The sequence below is a fragment of the Motacilla alba genome, chromosome 3 (genome assembly GCF_015832195.1).
Source record: "Motacilla alba alba isolate MOTALB_02 chromosome 3, Motacilla_alba_V1.0_pri, whole genome shotgun sequence".
Taxonomy (NCBI): Eukaryota; Metazoa; Chordata; class Aves; order Passeriformes; family Motacillidae; genus Motacilla; species Motacilla alba.
Window position 1 is genome coordinate 45,582,286 of NC_052018.1, and position 21,044 is coordinate 45,603,329.

Sequence of the window (21,044 nt, forward strand, 5' to 3'; positions counted from 1 at the left end):
CCAAGCATGTTTCCTAACATTGTCTCACAGAAAGCTGACAGAATTTAGAGACTGAAAGGATGCATTAATATAAATAAGAAAATCACAGGTACTACACATTGTAAACATGACAAAACCATACCAAATGTGTTGTCATACCCTGTGAGCAAAGAAACAAGGGGTTAGTTCCCTCCACCACAATTTCTTGCTGAAGAAGACAGATGGAATTAAGAACTTGATATTGACAGTTGATGTTGAATTTAAAACTTGATACTGACAACAGATATGGAATTAAAAACTTGATATTGACACATTAAAAAAGGTTCCAATTAGGAGCTAGATAGGGCTGCAATTACTATCCATTCATACATTGTTATACCCTGAAAGTCCTGAGACAAAGTCCTATCTCAGTTAGAAGATGATACCCAAGTGCCTATATGACACCATAAAGATCTTGTCACTGGCAGCAGCAATGGGGAGGTGTTGCTGCTGTTCCCATTCTCTGCACTCATATAATTTTCAACTCTGATTGTCTTTTTTTCTTCTAATTTTTTTTTGTGTTCTGTTAAATAGTGATGTCAGCTAACAGACAGAAAAGCAGTTGAGAGCAGTGAGTTAAATGACCTGATATTACTCTAAGTTTGCTGGGACTTACAGCATATGCTGTGTTTTTTTCATGAAGATACAAGAAAATATTTTATCAGTGAATGGAATGATTTTCTATTTCACCAAAATTTTCCCCTTCTCTTGTTCCTGTCTTGTTTTCAGTTTGAAAGAGCATGAACAGATTTTGACACAAATAACATTATCAGCCTATTCCAATGAACTTTGATTTTTTACACAAAAAGGACCATTACTACTGTTCTTCCTTATGTAACTTTCTACATGAACAAAGCAGAGGTGTTACTAAAATGAAAGTCTTTTGTAATGCCTTGTATGTAAAAAGCTTTGACTGCTTTCTCAAAAATACAAAACCTCAAAACATTAAAACCCCAATGCTTTTTCGTCACTCTCTGGCATTAAGCAGGCCAATGCTCACTCTGTCAAATTGCAGCACTGTAACATTCATTTTGAGTTTGTCCCAGTCTGAAAAATCTAAACAATTTTTCTGGCTTATGAAGGGTGAGATTGCCCTGTTACAATTTTCTTCATTAAGAAATCATATTTCCTCCCAGAACCGAGTATCTCTCAATTTCCTCTTCTGGACTGTTGAAGAAATTTGCAAATGACACATTTAATTTTCCAAAATAGAGCCAAAATGCAAAAAGTGTATAATGTAGCCGGGTTTCAGTGACTAGGTACCAGTAAGATTTAGCAGGAAACAGATCAAAACGTAATGGTCAGAGTAAAGATGCTGCCTAATTATTGTGTTAATATTCTACTAACTCATCATCACCTCAAAGTGCCAATATCAGCTGGGATATGCAAGTGCCTTCAGAACAAGGACCATATCTAACATCTCTTCTTTTGAAATTTCTTCATGGCCCACCAAGGTTGGTCCCTTGCTAGTTTGCTACTTGTGCCTATTTCTACAACCCTTTAGTCCATAGATGAAATCAGGCACTTTAGAGGTAGTGTGGGAGTTTTGGGCACTGCAATGTCTGCATCTTCTTAAGGGTCTGTGTCACAATGTGTAGCTCTCTAGAAATATGCTAAATTTCTCAATACTTATATGCTCTTAATAATTATATTCTTCTACTTTTGACATTGAAACTTTTATTCTCTCAATACCACCATTCACCTGAACTATATGCCTGATTAACTGAGGTTTGAAGCAAGCTGGGCTCTCTATAGCAATTCATGTGCTGGCTCAGGGACCTGAGGACATCCCCGGGCCTGGCTGTCCCTACCCAACCCCTGGGGCTCCCCCCACCTGCCCAGAGCCCAGCACCCCTTGTCAGCCCTCAGGGCTGTCAGCCCCTGCTCCAGCAATACCATTGTACAGCCAAGGGAAACTGCAAAACTATTAACAAATAAGCATTTTGACAAGTATTTCTGTGATTTTTTATAAAGACCATTACTTAATACATCTTCCCCCATTTGTTTTAGTTTTGAACAACACAACTATTAGACTGACACCTTAGTAGCTAACCTTCCTCTTATTTAGTTATTAGTCTAAACATACACCAAAGTGCAAAAGGGCATATCATGAAGGCAAAGCACGCTGCAGATTTCAAATAGATTGATCTTGAATTAGAAATAATGTTTTCCCTTGAAAAGGCTTACAAACATTTGCATTTTACTAAACTAGACATTCATTCTATATAGGTTATTATATATACCCAGCAATGACATTTTTGCCTCTTTCCATGATTCTAAATAGGAACATAAATATACCTTTTTATGTACATTAAAAGATGTTGTGCAAATGGTGCCATTAATTATATTGCATTCTGCAGTGATACACTCCAAATGAGACAGAGATTTAGTGAGGTAAAACCTGCTTACATTTGGGCAGTTCTAATGCAGTATTTAATGACGACTCCCTTAGGAACACAGATCTTAAGAAAAGAAGGAAAGGATATATTAATAACTGGGCTACAATAACAGCTGCTTGCACATGTTATCCCTGGCACAGTCACACTGCAGAAATCACATGTGCTGCCTTGTGAACCACAGCCCTATCCACAGCAGTAGCACATGGAAGATGGGATGAGGGCTGGCTGGATCTGGCTTTCAACAGATCATCGTATAGTCCAGCCCTTTAAAAATCTCTCAGTTCTCAGTAGGTCATGACACTTTGGAGATATACAGGCAGAACAAGAGATTTAAATGAATATTTGGCATCATCTGAGAGAGAATATTAAACATGGCAATGATTCCACTTAATAGCATAGTTCCCATGACCTTTATCTCAGATGCACTTACAATTCATGCTACCTTTCCTGACAGGCCATATTTAGCAAAGGATGGACCAGCATGTGTTCCAGCTTTTTTTTGCTACTTTAGACACATAATTCCAACAGAATACCTCTATCCAGAAGGTTTTGTTGCTTAAGGAAACATATCCAGCAGCTATTATTGCATACTTACAGAACCTTTAAATAGATTACCCAGGTCTAAGTAAACTGGAGAAACTTTCCCCTGGAAAGAGGGGAGAAGTAACAAAAGAAAAAAGGTTTACATTCCCAGTGAAAAGAGACAGACCAAATATCAGACAACCCAAACCTCATTTTTGAGGTTTTGGTTCAGGTATTTGAACCTTATTATGACAAAAATGTTGTCTCCCTGACATTTAGTTTGTCTCACCAGGGACCAAGTAAGGCAGCTGTACCTTTGCCATTAGATATAAATTAGAATATCTCTGCTTGGTGAGGTTATTTACAGTGAGAAGATTTTTTTTTAAATTAAAAACATAGTCAAGAAAAATACATGAAAAGACAGCAGTGGTTTAAAAATAAATTATATAAAAGTGCAAACAACTTTCTCTCTAAGGAGGTGGCCTTCTACCTAACAGTACTGTTCTTAATTTAATTTTCCTATTACAGTGGTGATAGGAAACAATCTTCCCCAGCCTTAAATTTTGGGCTTTTGTAGGGAATATGCCATTTTCTCCTATTCTTTTGCTCTGCATGTTCTGTGCTTTTACTGAGCATCGTTACCATAGAGACAAACAATCCTTGAAGGCTTTCTGCCCCCACATTCTCTAAGTGAATTGTTGGGGAAAGAGAGCCTTTAATATCTTAGTATCTGTGACTTTTTCTTCCCTCAGTCCATATGCAACATCAAAAAAGATGAAAAAGTCCTTCTTTTCTCCTCATTGAAACACTGCCAGTGCTGACACAGACACACCAGAAGCCAGCATGGCTTCTTCACTAGAGCTTAACTAGCAAAATAAACAGAAAGGCAAAATATACCATGACAGTGACACTTTTAATCTCTTGGAACTGATCTGTATTTCATTATGAATGTATTTTCAGTTGTCTTTTTGAAACAGACTGTAGTTTGATTAAACAGACTTTTCATTTCTTGCTTATAAATATATACTGCCAAATAATCTTCAGCATGTTACAGTGAAATGTGCTCAATCGACAAACTTATATTGTATGTACTGATTTTTTTAATTGGAAAGACAGCTTTGGTTTACAGATAAAGTTGATTCTTTCTAATGCATAAAAAATATGTATATTTAACAACTTACTATTAAAATAAAATGGTTTCTATTTGTTTATTTCTGGTTTGTTCTTCAAAATATTCTGAAAATTCTAGCAGATAAAAGCTAAAATGTGTATTTCAAAAGGTAAAGCTGACCATCTCCATTAAAGATGAGTTGCCTTCAAAGTGTTGAGAGAAAGCTGTTACAAGATTTCATACATCTTTTCATTATCTTATTGTTCTATTTAATTTACAAGACTGTTACTGGATAGGGTCAAGGAAGACACATGGACAGACATTAAGTGAAGTAAATTAAGAAGATATCCTTTCTCTTTTTATGTTCAGAAAGTGACAAGAGCCTCCAGAAAGACTGATAGCTCTAATCACAGGCTTTTGTTCTTTTTTCTTCTGCAAAACATTGCATAGTCGCTCTCCACCAATATTCCTTAGTCTTCATTTATCTGAATGAGAGACTAAAAGAATTTAAGAACTGAAGGCATTTGGGATTTAATTGAGGTAGCTGTTCTTAACCTTTCTGGTTTTCAAATTTTGAAATTTCTCTGCCTAAAATGCTGGGATTACAGGTATTAAAATGCAATTATCACATCTGATTTATAAATGACAGCAGAAAGTGGCTTTGAAGATCATGCAGCTTTGCTCAAACACTGAACAAACTGTGAAGGCAATATCACTAGAGCTTGCTTTGAAGTTTGTAGTACAAGTGATTTGCAATCGCTCATCTCCAGTTTAAAAAACTGTCCTTGTCCTTTCTCTCTCTGAAAAGACTCCAGTTAAAGGTAGGGGAAAGCACAAATCAGGATGCAAGTCAGTCAAGAAAAACAAAAGAAATATATTTAGAGGCTGTAGGACTGAGCACACATCATCTGCCAGGTAAATGTTATAACTGCAATTGATTCCAAAAAGTATTTATCTTCAAAGGCTAAACAGGAAATGCACTAACATGAACAGGTTTAATTATTTTTTGCTGCTGTTGTTTCAAATATCTTACTGAATTTAACATGATGATAAAAATAAAAAAAGCAAGAAAATAGAATAAAAGCCTAAGAGAAGGGTATTGATTCAACCCTCCACCATCTGTAATGAGAAAGGAGACCCATATTAAAGAGTTGGGATTCAATATTAAAGAGTATATAACTAATAATGATCTTAAAAGCTGTGAAAGCACAAGGATGAGAGGTGACATCTGGAATTATGAGCCCAGCTGCCAATTTATTTTTGCCAAGAAATTCTGCCCAAATAGCAAGAGAAGCAGAAGAGACATCAGTGAAAATGGGGTTGTACAAATGTGTCAGCCTGAGCTACTGAGACATAAGCATGTGCGCTCCAGTTGAGTTTGCTATAGAAAAGAAGTAATCTCTGGCAGGAAAAGAATATGCCAAGTATTACTTCAGAAAGATTGGAGTGAACCCACAGATCTGCCTGAAGCTGAGAACTCCTCTACAACAGCTGAAATATAGTCTTATGAATTGATATAGTTGTCTCCTAGTATAAATACAGTCATACTCATGCAAAGCTCCTGCAAAAATGCTTATAAAAAAGAAATTCCTGAAAAAAACCTCTCAGAATAATTGTGTCAAAGAACATGAAAAAAATATATGAGGCTATAATTTTCAGCGAGACATTACAAGCAAGAGTTACCACATCAATTGATTTCTATATCTTTAGCAGACATTTCAGCATTGAACTTAGCTTCTTAACTCACTTAAATACATTTGTTAGATTTGCATGAAGTCTCCTTCTCCAGATACTTTTACTCTCATTAAGACATATGTAAGTACCTTGTTCATCACTGGAACCATTTTTTCCTTTTAAACACAGACAATATTATAAACTTGAATACGTTCAGTGCTGAAGCGATCCCAGATTCCACTGACATTACAAAAATTGTGATTATTAAAATGTGCATCTACTTATATAGAATGGAATGGAATAGAACAGAACTATTCCAGTTGGAAGGGACCTACAATGATCATCTACTGTTCATCAACTGAGCAACTCAGAGCTGACCAAAAGTTAAAGCATGTTACTAGCAGCATTTCCTAAATGTTTCTTAAATGACTTGGGGCATCAGCCACATCTCTAGGAATCCTGTTCTGGTGTTTGACCACCTTCTCAGTAAAGAAACACTTCCTGATGCCCAATCTAAGCCTCTCCTGGTGCAGCTTTGAGCCATTCCCGTAGGATACCATATTATGAGAGACCAAAAGAGTATGATTTGGGCTCTGGAGTATTTTTTCTGAGCTATCTTTTTTATATTATAACTGCTATATATTATAAAAACCCAACAAACTGGGAACATGTGAACTGTAAACATTTTTCTATATTGCTGTAAAGACATGTCACTGTAGCAGGCCCAGGGCCTGCAAGGGCTCCCTGGTGTTCAGCAGCCTAAGACAGGAAATGCTGAATCATGATGACTGGACCTTAGAAGCCCCTCTCTTCTGCCTTTGGACCCTTGCTTATCTCTAGTAAGACTACAGGTCACTTTCTTTACTATTGGACAATTTCTAAAACCCCTGTACCCTATATAAAGGGCTACTTTTGCCCAGTTTGTTAGAAGAGGTGTCCCTGAGAACCTTCGTAGAAGATCCCAAAACAGACTTTCCTGCGGTACCTCATACGGTGCTTCTCCTCTCTCTCCCTGCGTCTGTCGGCCTGTGGCACCTAGCAAGCTAAGAGCTGAAATCACACAATGAGCTGATAATCACTGAAGAGCTGATATCACTCAAGCTTGCTAAGGTAGCCTGTGGCTGAGACCTGCCTAGGAACTCGGACAAGCCGTGCCGAGCAGGGCTGTGCTATCCGGATTCATTGCAGCCCTGCTGGGAACACCCTGAAACCCAGCGGAGGCTGCATTATGTCACATGGGAGAAAAGCTGCAGTCAATGTGGTGATGGCACTACATGTGAAATAAAACGATGTCAGGCTAAGAGTTTTGGTGAGTCGGTGTTTGGTTATTGAAATAAAATGTAGGTGTAGGAAAACATGATTTTCTCTGAACAAGGAGTTAACATGTCTTAAGACCACATGACATTATTACTTCTATAATCATTAAATGTCGTTTTGATGTACTCAGATCAACACTAGTTAGATATTCCAAACTACCATGAACTTTGTTATTTGAGACAAGGTCTCTTTGTAGAAGCCTTTATATTTAATACTATAGGATTTATTCACTTTGGAGAAAAGCTATGTGTTTTATTAGAAACTACAAAAAGGTATAATGTGGATTTTTAAAAATCTTACATGCAATTTAAAGAACCCTAGAAAGCTACAGTATTTTTTTCACAGAGTAGGTGAAATGTTACCTCATTAAAATTTAAAAGCATGCTATCTTATTCAGTGTATCTTATACTACCTTTACAACTTAGGCCTTGTTAAATATATATGTAAAATAAATGCCAGACTAGTTCAGGAAAGAGAACATATGTGAGACATACTGGTAATACAGAAGTCATGCTTGGCCATAGTAATTTTGTATATAAACCAGTATGTTGTGTTTGAAAGAAAAATTGCCATAGCAGTCTAGATTCTTGATGAGAAAAAAATGAAAGTGGGATTTCATTTCCAGGCCTTGGGTCATAATTTAGGCTATGAATGGGAAATCTTGAGACTGTATAGCAGAGAAAGAAAATACTCCAAAGTCCCCAACCTAGTTCTTAATATAGAGACAGATATTTATGCATGGTTATTCATTGTGGCAGCTGATCCAAATCAGACAGAAACATTCTTCTAAGAAGCTAGGCAGTGATTAAAGAAGGCTAAGAGGGAAGTAAAACCCTGCAGCTTTTTGGACTATTGAGGTTCAAACCATTGAAACTAACTGGAACTAACTCTAAGCCTCAATACAACTGACAGAATCAGAGGTGCAAAAATCCAGCCTATTTGTGACAGCTGGTCTGCTGCCAAAATCTCACTCCTCACAGATTATTCACTTCTGCCCAGGACAATTATATTTTCTCTGCTGGAAACTAAGTAAAACACAGTTCTGATATAAAGTAGAATCTTCACAGAAAACAAAACAAAAAAAAAAAGTGTTTCTGTCAATATAGACAGCAACAAAGTAGGAACATCTTTACCCAAAATGTTTTATTTATGTTGTTACCAGAGGGGGAACCTCATGTAATACACATAATTCCATTCGTTTTTATGGTGTTAAGTTATGCTGTTAAAGACTAATCTCCATAAGCACAAAGGAGAGGAGAAACAATGACAGGTGAACCCTCAAAACTTAATCACAACAAATACAACCTTGACTTGACACCCCTCAGGGCCATAAGGAGATGATGATGAAGGCATTGTCTGGGTGTGAAATCTACTGAGATGAGTCATCCAAGAAGCTCCCTGGCTGAGGAGTATTACTGCCTACAGGGCATGAGATTCATTAGGGGATGCCCAGAGAAAAGCAGTTTGGGATTGTGGGAGATTTATAATATTAGGAATTTTTCTGAGAAGTCAAGGAGAAGGAAGGATCAAAGTGGATTGGAGAGGAACTAGCATGGATAATAGAGTAAGAAGAGGATGAAAGGGGAAATGGGGATATATGCTCAGACTCATTGCACGGTCCTGGGGACATGGAGCTGCTGCAGCCTCACTTCTGCTGGGCTTCTGGATTCAGCAATTGATAATGTGTGCTGCTTTCAGATTGAGCAATTCCCAATGCATATTAACAGAGCCACTGCTGAACTGATTTCCATCCCCTTTTAATTACTTCAGGTTGAGCTTACTGGAGGAAGACCAGAAAATCAGACAATTTTGTGATTTTCTCATTAACTGTTGACTAAGTTCCAGCAATGCTTTGTAACTTTTAAAGAGCTAGAGATTTTTTGATGAGTAGTTTCCAGACAGTTAATAAACCACTTAGAAAAGTTACTAGAGGAGATAGAATCCCATCCTTTGGATTTATTGAAAATTGCAACAGTGCTGGCTGATTTAATGGAAACCATCTCTATTCTGTAACATCCATGAAAAATGACACAAAGAAATGTCTAAAGAGAGTACCAGTGAAGCAAGTAACCAGTGAAGACAGTAACAAAAAGTCATTTTTCTAGATGCTGAATGTAAAAAAGGAAATCACAACTGGAAAATCAAACCACTAAATGACTGAAACACAAAATTAGATCAGAAGTCAAATGATACACACCTTTCTCCTCAGCAGCAGCTGGAGACTGATCTTTCTCTGATGTCAGTATTTCTTCCATTCCTCCTCTTCAAAAAAAATTATTTATCTTAAGACCTTTACAAATATTACTAAAGCAAGTTGCAGATATATTAAATTTAAAGATGTGGAAATATAATTTTGGTTGTAAAAAATAAAAATCATATGTATTTTATTATCTAAAATTTTCTTGTCTCATTGCATTAAAATGTTGGACTAATGAAAGGCTAATGAAAAAGCATTTAGAAAGAGATTTTACTGCCACCATATGTACTGATATAAATGTAATATTCCTCAAAGACAACAGATATTGGATGATTTCTTGTATGTGATAACTAGTCTTAATGTACGCTTTAGTTTGTGTGATAAATGTACTGATACCTTTAACACAAAGTGAGGCTAGAATGTTCTTCTGCTCATTTAATACATTCAGATAATTGGAATATTTTACCTTGCATCATCTTCTTTCTTTTCTAATGCTTCATCTGTTGGTCTTTCCAAAATCTTAGAATTATTCTCATTCCTACTTGCTAGGTATGCTCTGTGTAGTATACAGGCTCCTGCAGCACAATTGCATGACAGTAATGACTTTAATGCATCTGTATAAAACTAAAGTCATTGGGTTAGGAATATCAATTAATAAATTATTGAAAACTTTCTTTTAAAGTCAACAGAAAGTATATATACCACTGAATTTCTACAATTTATTTCTACAATTTTAGAGCTATTTTTCATTTTAAAGCACCTAAAAAACTGAATCTGGGATATTGGAAGGTTATGAAGGCTATTAAGGGAGACAAGAACTGAAATGATTTATCTGATATTTTCATATATCATGTGTTACTCTGACATTTATTTTATTTGCAAGTGTACAAAGAATGCTATGAAGAAACGAATGAAAAACATTCAAATAAAAATATAAATAATGTGCATACCTCTACTACTGCAGCTGGTTGGCAGAAATGAAGAATATGCTGTTCCTACCAGGAACTCTACTGATTTATTTACTTTGACAAATAGACTTACATCTGCTGTGTGGCTGAAACCCATTTTCATCAGTGGACTTATGAGAGTTTAGACTAGGTCAGGGAACAGATTACAAAGTAATGACTGGAATGCTGTGAAAATGTAAACTTCACAACTACATGATTATTTAAATGATAGAAACGAGTGGGAATCAAGTAATGAGTCAACACAATCGTGCAAATAAAAAGAATAAAGTGAAACAAAATAGCTAAATTCAAGGAAATGTAACCATAAGCAAAAAGCTATATTTTTTAGCCAAATTTTTTCTATTACCAAGAGTATAAAATATGTTGTTCAGATTAGAGCAAGTAAATCAGAGCCAGGTTTTGAGAACTAGTGGAAATGGCAGAGAAGTGTGTATTGCAGGAAGGAAGCACATAATAGGAAGGCTCTAGAGAGGCCTTAATTTGAAATCCTCTGCTATGAATTCCCAAATTCTTCCCTTCACAAAATAAAAAAAATTTAAAAAATAAAAAAGAGCAGTAACTGATTAGTTTTCAACACTGTTGTCATGAAGAATTCTGTGTCTAGAATTAAATGTCTAGATTAAAACCTTTCAGGGATGATGAGACAACCTTTTCTTCTATTCAACTAATTCACTAATTTGTTAAATTCTGAGATGTGAAGAGAAATTTAATATAATTCTGAATGCATCTCTCCTACCTCAGTGCTCTTCCTCTCCCAGTGCAGGCTAGAGGTAGACTTCAGATGATTATTATTTACCACACAGTGCTGACATCTCATTACCATATGCCAACTACAGGAAGGAGATGCTTTTTGTGTTTGTATGAAAGGACAATGCACTGTGTCCTAGAAACTAGGTTCATGAACATTTCAATAATCTTGGAATGCCTGGGAAGCAAAGATGAGGCCTGGAAATGCAATTTGCCCCTAGGTTCTTTCCAAATTGTCTGAGATTAAGTCTTTAATGACAGCTTCTGCAAATACGGTTTTCTGACAAACACTGGATCTAGAACTTTCTCATAGAAATGTTCAGTCAGTATTTAGTCTGTATGTGAGCTCTGGCCAGACTGAAACATTTTTAGTCACAAAATTTCATAAAGCTGTGTGACTAAGTAGTTTAGGTATTACTCCTGAGTTGTGAGGATGATTTGCTGATTAGTTGACATATTTCTGAAAAGTTGGGGGGTTTTTAAATAAGAAATCTGTTCTGAGTAAACTGTGTAACCTTGATTTTCTCAGGTTGATTTTTATATTCAGAGACAAGGGTTTGGAAAAGTCTCTGGAGTGACTCCAATGCTGGGCACCTAATGAGTTTTCTTGAACTATATGTGAATAGACCCATCATGCTTTTCTTCAATGGAAGTTTCTGCCACTGAAAGATTTTTTGATAATGAACTGGGTTGAACAGGTAATGATCAAACATTGCCAACGATCAACTAAACTTGTGGTGAGGTATGAATCAAGCAAGTGTGATCCATGAAGACACGATTTGACAGAGAAACTTTAAATAGTACATGAATGTGTTCAGTTATTGATGCCTGGTGCCAATCTTCCTTTTGGCTGGAAAGAATTAAGTAAAAATCCCTTACTCTGAATTCATGGATACAAAGCCATTGTATCCATCTGGGTAAGAAGTTACTGGGGTTTATTTTTGATCCCAGAATGGAGAACAGGACACCCCTGCATACAAGTATTTCCCCCTATGCCTTTTCTCTCAAGCTGAGAAATTTCATACCTCTAACCTGAGATGGCAAATGGGAAAACCAAGGCAGAGAAATTTGACTGACAGCCACATCGCAAGGTGGTGGCCAGCCAGCCAGCCAAGAATAGAAAAATCTGATGCTACAAGAGACTACTGGTATTTCCTGCTGGTTGTAAATAGGAGAAAAATGAAAACTGATTTAAAATTGGAGGAATCTTCTTTGCTGTTATAGCAAAGTATTCCTGGTTTAAATTCAGTGTAATTCCCTAAGTCCAAATTGTAAGAAATTGTGGTACTCTTGTTGATTTACTGGATGATTCATTCTCCAAACCCCAAAGCTTTATAAAAGGGACATAGCCACTAGTTTTTCTCACAAGTATGTTTTACATACAGATATCAACTCAGAAAAAAAGAAAGAAAATATAAAGTTGCATTAGGGTGCATTTACTAACCATCTTTTTGTGTATCCTTCAGACAGACAACAGTGTCAGGTAGAAGTCCTTTCTCTAATAAGGCTGACCAGTGGTCTTCTGACAGAGGGTAGTTATCTACTACCCACCCTCCTCTTTCTGAAGCACCAGGAAACCTGTCTTTGTTCGTTTTCATAAGCTGTTAGAAAAGGTCACATTCAGGACTATAGAAAGACTTAAGTGAGCTGTACAAAAAAGACTGCACAATAGAAAATTACTTTCTAAATGCTATGATTTTTCCTTATTGTCATTTCAAGCCAATAAAAAGTAAGACATTTACAACTTTATATGACTGAATGAAATGAAAAACATTTTAAACAAGAAGAGACTAATGTAATAGTGATTTTTTAAGCTTGCCTATAAAGAATTTACACTCCAGTTTCAATAGTTACATACCATTGAACAAATTCAAAACATTTAAAGATTCTTGGACAGATCTTCATAACGATTCTTTTCAAACTCTTACATCTGGTGCTCAGTTCTTTAATAGTGACTATAAATGTAAGAATAGAGCAAGCAGACAATGATCTGTCAGATAATTCTCCCAGCCGTTAACAATTTGTAGCTCAGGTAATTTGCAAGACAGAAATAGTTTCTGTATAAGTGTGGGAATATACATACACACATGCACACACATTTTTTTATTATATATAAAGGAACTATAAAATAGTCCTCATTAGATTTGTCTTTCATGATCTTCCTCAGTGTCTCCTCAATCCTATGTAAGCTTTTGGGCTATGTGATATAAATGAAACTGATCTCTCAAATGGAAAAACTAAGAACATATATGGAAAATGCATAAACTGTTAGAAGTTCCTCTTAGGAAAAAAGTACTTTGCTACATAGTACTTGTAGTCTCACCCCTGAAATAGCTCCCTCCAGTGCTTCAGCGTACATTTGAGATGACATTGTATCTTCAGAGAATGACACAATTTTCATGGCTCCTTCTACCATGGCTTGAACTTCTGGGTGGTCAGCAGTTATCTCTGGTATTCCTAACACCATAGATTTTTAAAATGAACTTCACAGAGAAATTTGAAATTAGAATTTAAATAAAGCATTATATCATAACTCCAGCACAGCATACATTTTAAACAATACACAATTGCTCTGAGAAAGAAACAAACACCAGTTCTGAATGCAGATGTAGAGTGCATCTCATAAACTAAGATCTTGATTTGCTCTCTCAGTATAAAAATCACAACCTTTTTAACTGTACAGTATTTTCCACCTCTAAGCTAAATATTGTTTCAATATGAACAGAATGATACAGTACATTTCTGTACTAGAACAATCAGGCACTTACAGCATGCTAGAATTTCCATTGATTTGATTTCCCTTTGGTTCCTAAAATCAAAAGGTTTACCCAACTAATTTTTCAATCAATACAAATTTTAGATCAAGGCAGTGTATTTTAAACAATAAAGTAGCCTGCATTCCCTATGATGCACAAAACATTAATATTCAATCCACATTTTCTTATTAATTGCTGGCACAACTACTTTAATTATTTAAAAGCTTTTTAAGGAACACTCACAGTTTATTCACAAATGATTTGTAAAAATTTTGTGAAGAACTGTTTTAGCCAACAGTATCTACTCTGAGTAATTTGGAAAAAAATGCCATATTTACTTTCTGTATTTATGTCAAGATTTTTTAATGATTGTATTGATACTTTTTACATGCAGAAATGTACACATTTATCAGGTTATTTTTGCCAATTTACAATGTGCCTAGAAAAGGGACAGCATCTAAATAATTTCCATTCTGCAAAAAAACTCAATGCAGCCCAAACCCAAACATCTCCTTATCTGTTAAAAAATTCTGAAATAATCTTATGCTACAAAAATATACGCAAGAGAAAATACATCCTCTGTTTGTACTTCAGGTTTGCAATAAATTTTTTAATTAGAATTAATTTCCCATTAATTCTAATAGGATTCACATCCCTGTCCTCAAAAGTACTTACATAGTCAGGAATCTGGAATGTAACACTGTTTAACTGTTTCAATTTTGGTATCATAGCTCATCAATATTCTTACTGCAATGCAAACGATTTTTTATCACTGTCAGCACCAGTTTTGCAGCACTAGAGGAATACACTGACCCCTTGTTAGATGTATGTACCCATGAGAAAGTCAAACACAATTTCTTGCTTAGATGAATATGGCAAAATGGTCCCATTGTCCACTGGAACCATAATTAGCTAACTATAAAAAGGCAGTTCTAATTCAACAGAGTATTTTCATTTCAAAAGAAATAATTTTGAAAAGCCTCCATTGAAATTCCTTGGAAAAAAATACAAACTTTGCTTAAAAGATACTAAAACAACATATTATTTTCACCTTTGCAATATATTTATTGAATTTGTCAAGCTGCAGAAAACTAGGCAGCCTAAGAAGTCTAAATGTGACCAGAGCCGGAGCGACTTAGGAATGTGCCATCTGTGGCAGCATAATTGGAAGGTTGCTCCAAAGTGAAAAATCTGTATATTGTGGATTCACATCAGTCCAGCTGACAAGCTGCTTTCTGGATGAGAATTTCATTTTTGCAGAGATTTAACTTGTCAGAAAGTCATTAAAATGGAATCTCTTTTCAACCAGTGTCAGTCAGAACCAATTTCTTCTTTCAGTAAATACTGAATTTTACTAAGCTATTCCCTTCACTGCATGTTATTTTAGTTTATATTTAATGCCCAGCAATCAGAACAACTTCTGCAACTTTTTCAAGTCAATGTGACAGCAACTGCTTCAGTTAAATAACAAAGCAAATAAGACAGTTTCAAAGACAATGGAACAGCTTATTCACCTGATTCTTCTGATTGTTCTTCTGATTCCAATCTATTTTTCACTGCTGCTATAGCCTTTTCTACTGCATCCTTTCGCAATTCCTCAGCCCTTTTTTCTCTCGATTCTTTATACTGTTGAATGAGTTTGTCCATATCAAGAACCTAGTGAAATGATTTAAAAAAATACAAATATCACAGAAGACAAATATAGCATCTGATCCAACTTCTATAAAATAAAACTATTTTGGAAAAGCTCTGTAGATTTCAGAAAAAATTATATGTAATTCAAGTGCAGGGTTGTGGTTTTTTTGAAAAAAAATTATTTTCAATTTGCATTTATATTTAATTATCTTAGATACAAAAGCTATTTATAGTATTCTAATACTAAGACAACTGCAATGTAAGAGGGTATATAAAAGTATTCTTGATCAGCAGCTACTTTTATAAAAAAACAAATTTCACTAATCCTATGTTCCCTCTGTAATCCTATCCTTGTAATGTGAATGTTAACAACATGACAAGCATGTGCTTAACTGATTGCCAAGCCCCAGCTGATACTCAGCTACCTAAGACATTTATGAACCTACCTTTCCTTTATAATTGTGTGCAATGGCATTACAAATAGTTGTTCTTCCAGAGAATGGAGGACCAAATACGAATACTTTACAAGGAGAAACTGGCATTGGAGGTAAGAGGTAAAGCCGTGGATTCAACACAAATTTTCTCAATGCTTCTTCGCATGACAGTACGTACATTTTACCTAGAAAACTTAAAACAGAAGAGAAGCTAGCAGATATAGACATCTCATAAAATAGACATGAAAATTAAGAGTGTTAAATTCCACTAACCTGACAGCAAACTCTGGATTTCCCATTACAATGTCCCCTTCCTTTAGAGCCACAGGACACACTTGTCCCCACCTGCTCCTACGCCATCGGTATCTGGGTGCTATCAGCTTGTAAGATGACAGAGCCCGGAGAAGTTCATCCTGTTTATTAAAACAGCAATAAATGCAAGTGTAACTTTTGTCTGAAGCTACATATGCCTTTTTATTAGACTTTTTTGAAACCTTTTGATGGAAAATAAGCAAACTTAAAAAGAAAACCGCATTATGTTTTTTTTAACATTTAAATAAAAATTATTTATTTCAGAATTGTAGGACAGTTTTAAAGAGAAATCACTTCATTTTTCAGGTCTGTTTAAAACAAATAGTACTTAAAATAGTTCCTGTAGGCTTTATCTATTATTTTTAGAAGCTTAAAATGATAAAGAGCCACTTATTGAAGACAAAAGAAAATGGCTAAGATTTCTTCTAAAGGGCTTGAAAAAAAGGACCATTATCTGTGTCAGGGAAGAGCAATATTAAAATATCTATTTTAGCCATGCAGAAATATAATATGATAGGAATAAGTTTAATAGCCTTTTTACAGAATGTGAATAGTGAGTGAATCCTAAAGTCATGATGACTCTGAATTTAGAATAGAACAGACAAGGGCTGGCTGTGAGGAGCTGCAGAAGTGTAGGAAAGACATTTTTGTGCTGTTCTTGTGAGCCAGCAAAGGCTTCCTGAAGATAAGGAAAGCCCTGTATCTCTCTCAAGGTAGGTACCAAGGCTATCACCACGACAACATGAAGAAAGTTAAAATATATGGACTTTAGTTGGCTCACATACTGACGTGACTCCTTGTTCACCTATTGAGAACTTTGTTTCTCTTTCATGACCAATGGGCAGTGTATGTGTTTGTTAAGTAAATGTAAATATCTTGTAAAACTATAAAGGCAACATGTTGCTTTAATAAATAGCTTTATACGGCCTTCTGATGGAATCTTGGTGCTTGTGCTGTGTCGCACTCTATAGCAACACAGAAGAACTTTAAGAACCAACAAAGGCGGGCATTAAAATAGCAGTTTTACACAGAAAGCTATGAATTTTCACTGACTGTCACTACTCAGAAATAGATCCCTCTGTGAAAGCATTTTTTCAATGCCCAAGAGCAGTCAGAACCAACTTGAATGTTAGGAATGTTGAGGACAGAGAGAACAGATGATAAAGGTTTATGCTTTAATTGTTTAGATATTGCCCTTGTCTTTACTGCAATGTGCCTCCCGCTGCCCCAATCTCAGAAAGGACACAGCAAAATTGTTTCAGGAAAAGGTAATATAATTGATTAATCCCACATCAAGCTTGTTGTGTAAGAAGAAATAAAACTATACAGACTGGAATTCTTCAGTATAGCAATGTAAGAGCAGGACAGAAATCTGAAATCATGAGTTATTAGAGGGCAGATGTAGAAAACCAAACTATTCACTGAGTTCTGCATACTGGAGGATACTGAGCTAAAAGGTGCAGGTTCAATACAAAGGGAAGCAATTCTGTGCATTATGTTCAGTTACGATGCAGAACTCTTTGCCCTGAATACTGTGGTTACTCCAAGGTTACACACTAAAACAAACAAGCTAACTAAATAATAAATAGAGATGACCTCTGACACAGAAAGTCTTTCAGTTGTGAATTTGTTAAGAACTGAGAAAACAGAAAAGTGAAGGGACGGGTACTTCTCTGAAAATGTGGGGTCTCCCCATTACAATTCCATTCATATATTCAAAGTTTTGTTTCATAAATAGGAAAGATTATAGGAACTAAATATAGGTGATGACATTCATGCGAAACTTCTGATTTTCAGGTTTATTTGGAAGGGACACAAATTATAATTGCCATGATTCAGCAAATTTCAGCAGTAACTTGTCATGTTTCTAATTAATTGCAGGAAAATACAACAAATGTAATCTCAGGCAGAACATGGCTATATTTGGATTAGCATGTTGATTCTTATTCAGAAAAAGAGTAGACTGAGCTAAGAGTCAGTTGTTGAGATTGTTATCCTTTGGCTAAAGTTTCTTTATTTCCTTGGAAGGAACTAATTTTTCCTCTATTGCTAAAACAAACATTTTGTTCAAAGTTTTATTATAATCATTACATGTTTTTTTTGGAAATGACAGATTATTTTTTTTATTTTCATATTTTTAAAGTGGATTTCAGCCCTAGAATGACCTTAAATTCTCACTTCTGAAAGGTCAGTGCTTACAAAATGCTCCTACTGTATGGTAAAAAAAACTGTTTCGCTGTTGTGAAACAAAGATGCTGTAATATAAGCTTACCCCAGAAAAGTAATTCTAGTTATCACAGTCAGTCACACTTTAGAAAAGCACACTTACATTTTGCTTTCCCTCCAGCGTTTCTTCTTCTTGTTCACTTTGGAGTCTGATTACAGGAGCTGCATTTTGAACTTCCATAGACTCAAGTCGGCCTACCACTGTCTGGAAATAAAATAAGTCTTGATTTAGTAGCAATCAGTATGGGAATCGGAAAAACAGAAACTTCCAGAGACACTGAAGGATTTGATCTGCAGCCTTACAAGAAACTAAGATCGAGGTAAAAATACAACACATAGATAGATATTAAGCAGAAAAATTATAAACTTATATTTCTATAGTTGTAGGCGAGAATATGCCTTAAGTAAGTGAGAAACTGTACAGAAAAGATGGTGAAGGGTTTATAATGTACAAAGTAAGCTAAGAGTTTAGAAGTTATAATAGAAGCATATGCATGCCTATGAGTTAGAAGTCCATCAGATAAAAATATCCACAGTGCAGTGGAAGAAAGTAAAAGTGATAGTTAGAAAAGCAAAATAAATCCTGTGGCAACTGTCTATTTGTTTAAAAAGTTATATATTGCCTTATAATGGAGAAACTTGTGACTGCTCTTGAGTTATGGCCGAATGCTTGCTCCTCTAAAATCTCATGGTCTCTGAGATTGATGTTTATCTGAGCAATAAATTGTTCTTAGCTTGAAAACAGTCCCATCCCTTTACTTCTAGCAGCAAAAAATGATAAATCAGAACTGCTTTTGTCTTCAGAAGGGCCCCTAAAATCTATTTAAAATTGTAACTTATTATTTATATAATGGCTACATAAACACCAAGGCCCAGTCTTTAACTCAGATTCATGCTAGTTATTGAGCTGAGTTTTAAGAAGCGATTTGGTAGATACAGGCAGTGCAAAAGGCCAAATCACAGCCCTTCTGTCTCCTCATTATGTTGTGAATCCCAAGCCTACTAAAGGACAAGACTGTGAAGGTTCCCCCAAGGCAGGGCAAGTACTCAGAGGAGCTCCAATTGGAAAAAGAGGCAAATCTCTTTGGGAAATCAGATTAGGCACATTCAGAAGCAAAACAACTTTGGGTAGTTTATTTTGAAAGGTATTTAAACCAAATGTCTACCAATGAGAATCAGATATTTAAGTTTATTTGAATAGTTTCCTGAATGTAATATTGATTGAATGCAAATATTCCTGAAATGAAAAAGCAAACTCTGTCACGTTTGGGCTAGTTTCATTATAAGCCTTTGCCTTGTTTGTAGGTAAAATGGTTGGAATCATAACATAACTTGATTGCATTTACTACAAATTTTGTTGTTTTGAATGTTGTGTTGCAAATTGTATGTTCTAATGTTACAAAATGACTGGGTTTTTTTTCCCCACAGGGCCATTCTTGGTAGAGTTAAGCATACACTGAAATAATTAACTTAGAGAATTCTAATAATACAATTTATTTCAAACAGAGAAGAAAATGCCTAGAAGAAAGAGAGAAGAAACTTCCTACCTTGTCAAAAACAATCTCCAACTTAATTTTCAACCCCATAGTCTAGGTTCTGATTTGAAGCAACTTTCAGTTGTGAGGCAGAGGATAAGATTATTTATCTTCAAAATTTATCATTGTAGGTTTTTTAACAGGGAGAACAAGTTGCTTGGTTACAAGTTAAAAATCTAGACACAAGCACTCAGCAGAATTCTTGCAAGAATCAAGGGTCTTCTATTACATTGCAAAACAATATCAAAATTAGAAAAATTATATTTCATTATGAAAAATATATTTTAGACACAAGTATCAAATAAACCAGTTTTGTTAATATATCATACCAAAAATGTTTTAATGTCTTATTATATTTTATATTAATACAAATCAGAAAAAGCACTGAAATCAGATGGACATAATACTAAAGTTTGTAGCCTGCCTGAAAATATTCTCATGCAACATATATGTAAGTCTGGGAGCAGTGCAGTGAATCTTACAACTAATAGAGGAAGGAAAGCAAGTATTTCAAAAGTCATGTTTTCTAATAGTAAATGAGTGCATTTTAAACACAACTTAAATTTTGCTATCAGGAAAACAATCCACATAATTGAGAAATTGTTTTCTAGTGGAGGTTAACTTAGCTGGTGCATAGTTTACTTACCTCCAAGACATAATCTGCTTCCTGACTTCCATCCACTTCAATAAGATAGCGACAATCCTGGTAAGCCAACAATCCCTGTTAAAGAACATGCCGGTCAATTGAGTATTGTTAACCAGATAATGACACTGAGGCGCTATCTCTTCCTATACCTATCAAAGGTTGGACTCCTGGGAACTTCAGCAAAATCAAGATTCATTGGTTTATAAAATCTTCCAAAGATTACCTTTTATTTGATGACAGATAAATACAGAGACAATTCCAAAACTGGAGTTACAATGGCTTCAGAGGATAGCTTAGATGTCTTAGCTCAAATGCAATAGAGCTAAAAAATATCAAGATACAGTAACATTTTGTGTATGAATTCAACTTTTAATTGTCTAACTACCTTAATTCTTTGCTGGAAAATGAAGACAATCTCAATTAATATATTTCTCAGAAATGCCAGTCATGAGTCCAATGTTTTAATTTTGGTCCTGACTCCCAATTCCTTTAAAATGTGGACCGTATATTTTACTTTTCTTGTTTTAAATTTTCACACTACAAATAA

General features: G+C 35.3%; 1 protein-coding gene across 8 annotated transcripts in view; it reads right to left on the reverse strand.

The window, feature by feature from the left end:
* The window catches only part of AK9 (adenylate kinase 9), a 72,543-nt gene that overhangs the window by 27,207 nt on the left and 24,292 nt on the right, over positions 1 to 21,044 (reverse strand). For all 8 annotated transcript variants that reach the window (XR_005256191.1, XM_038130764.1, XM_038130763.1 and 5 more), the window contains 9 exons: positions 20,498 to 20,572; positions 18,420 to 18,521; positions 16,052 to 16,191; positions 15,791 to 15,971; positions 15,224 to 15,365; positions 13,277 to 13,410; positions 12,398 to 12,554; positions 9,705 to 9,813; positions 9,239 to 9,303 (listed from right to left, as the gene is read on the reverse strand). Coding sequence is in view for 7 of the 8 variants with exons in the window: in XM_038130764.1 (XP_037986692.1) it covers positions 9,239 to 9,303; positions 9,705 to 9,813; positions 12,398 to 12,554; positions 13,277 to 13,410; positions 15,224 to 15,365; positions 15,791 to 15,971; positions 16,052 to 16,191; positions 18,420 to 18,521; positions 20,498 to 20,572 (1,105 nt within the window). In the remaining variant the exon portion in view is untranslated. The remainder of the gene's footprint in view (positions 1 to 9,238; positions 9,304 to 9,704; positions 9,814 to 12,397; positions 12,555 to 13,276; positions 13,411 to 15,223; positions 15,366 to 15,790; positions 15,972 to 16,051; positions 16,192 to 18,419; positions 18,522 to 20,497; positions 20,573 to 21,044) is intronic.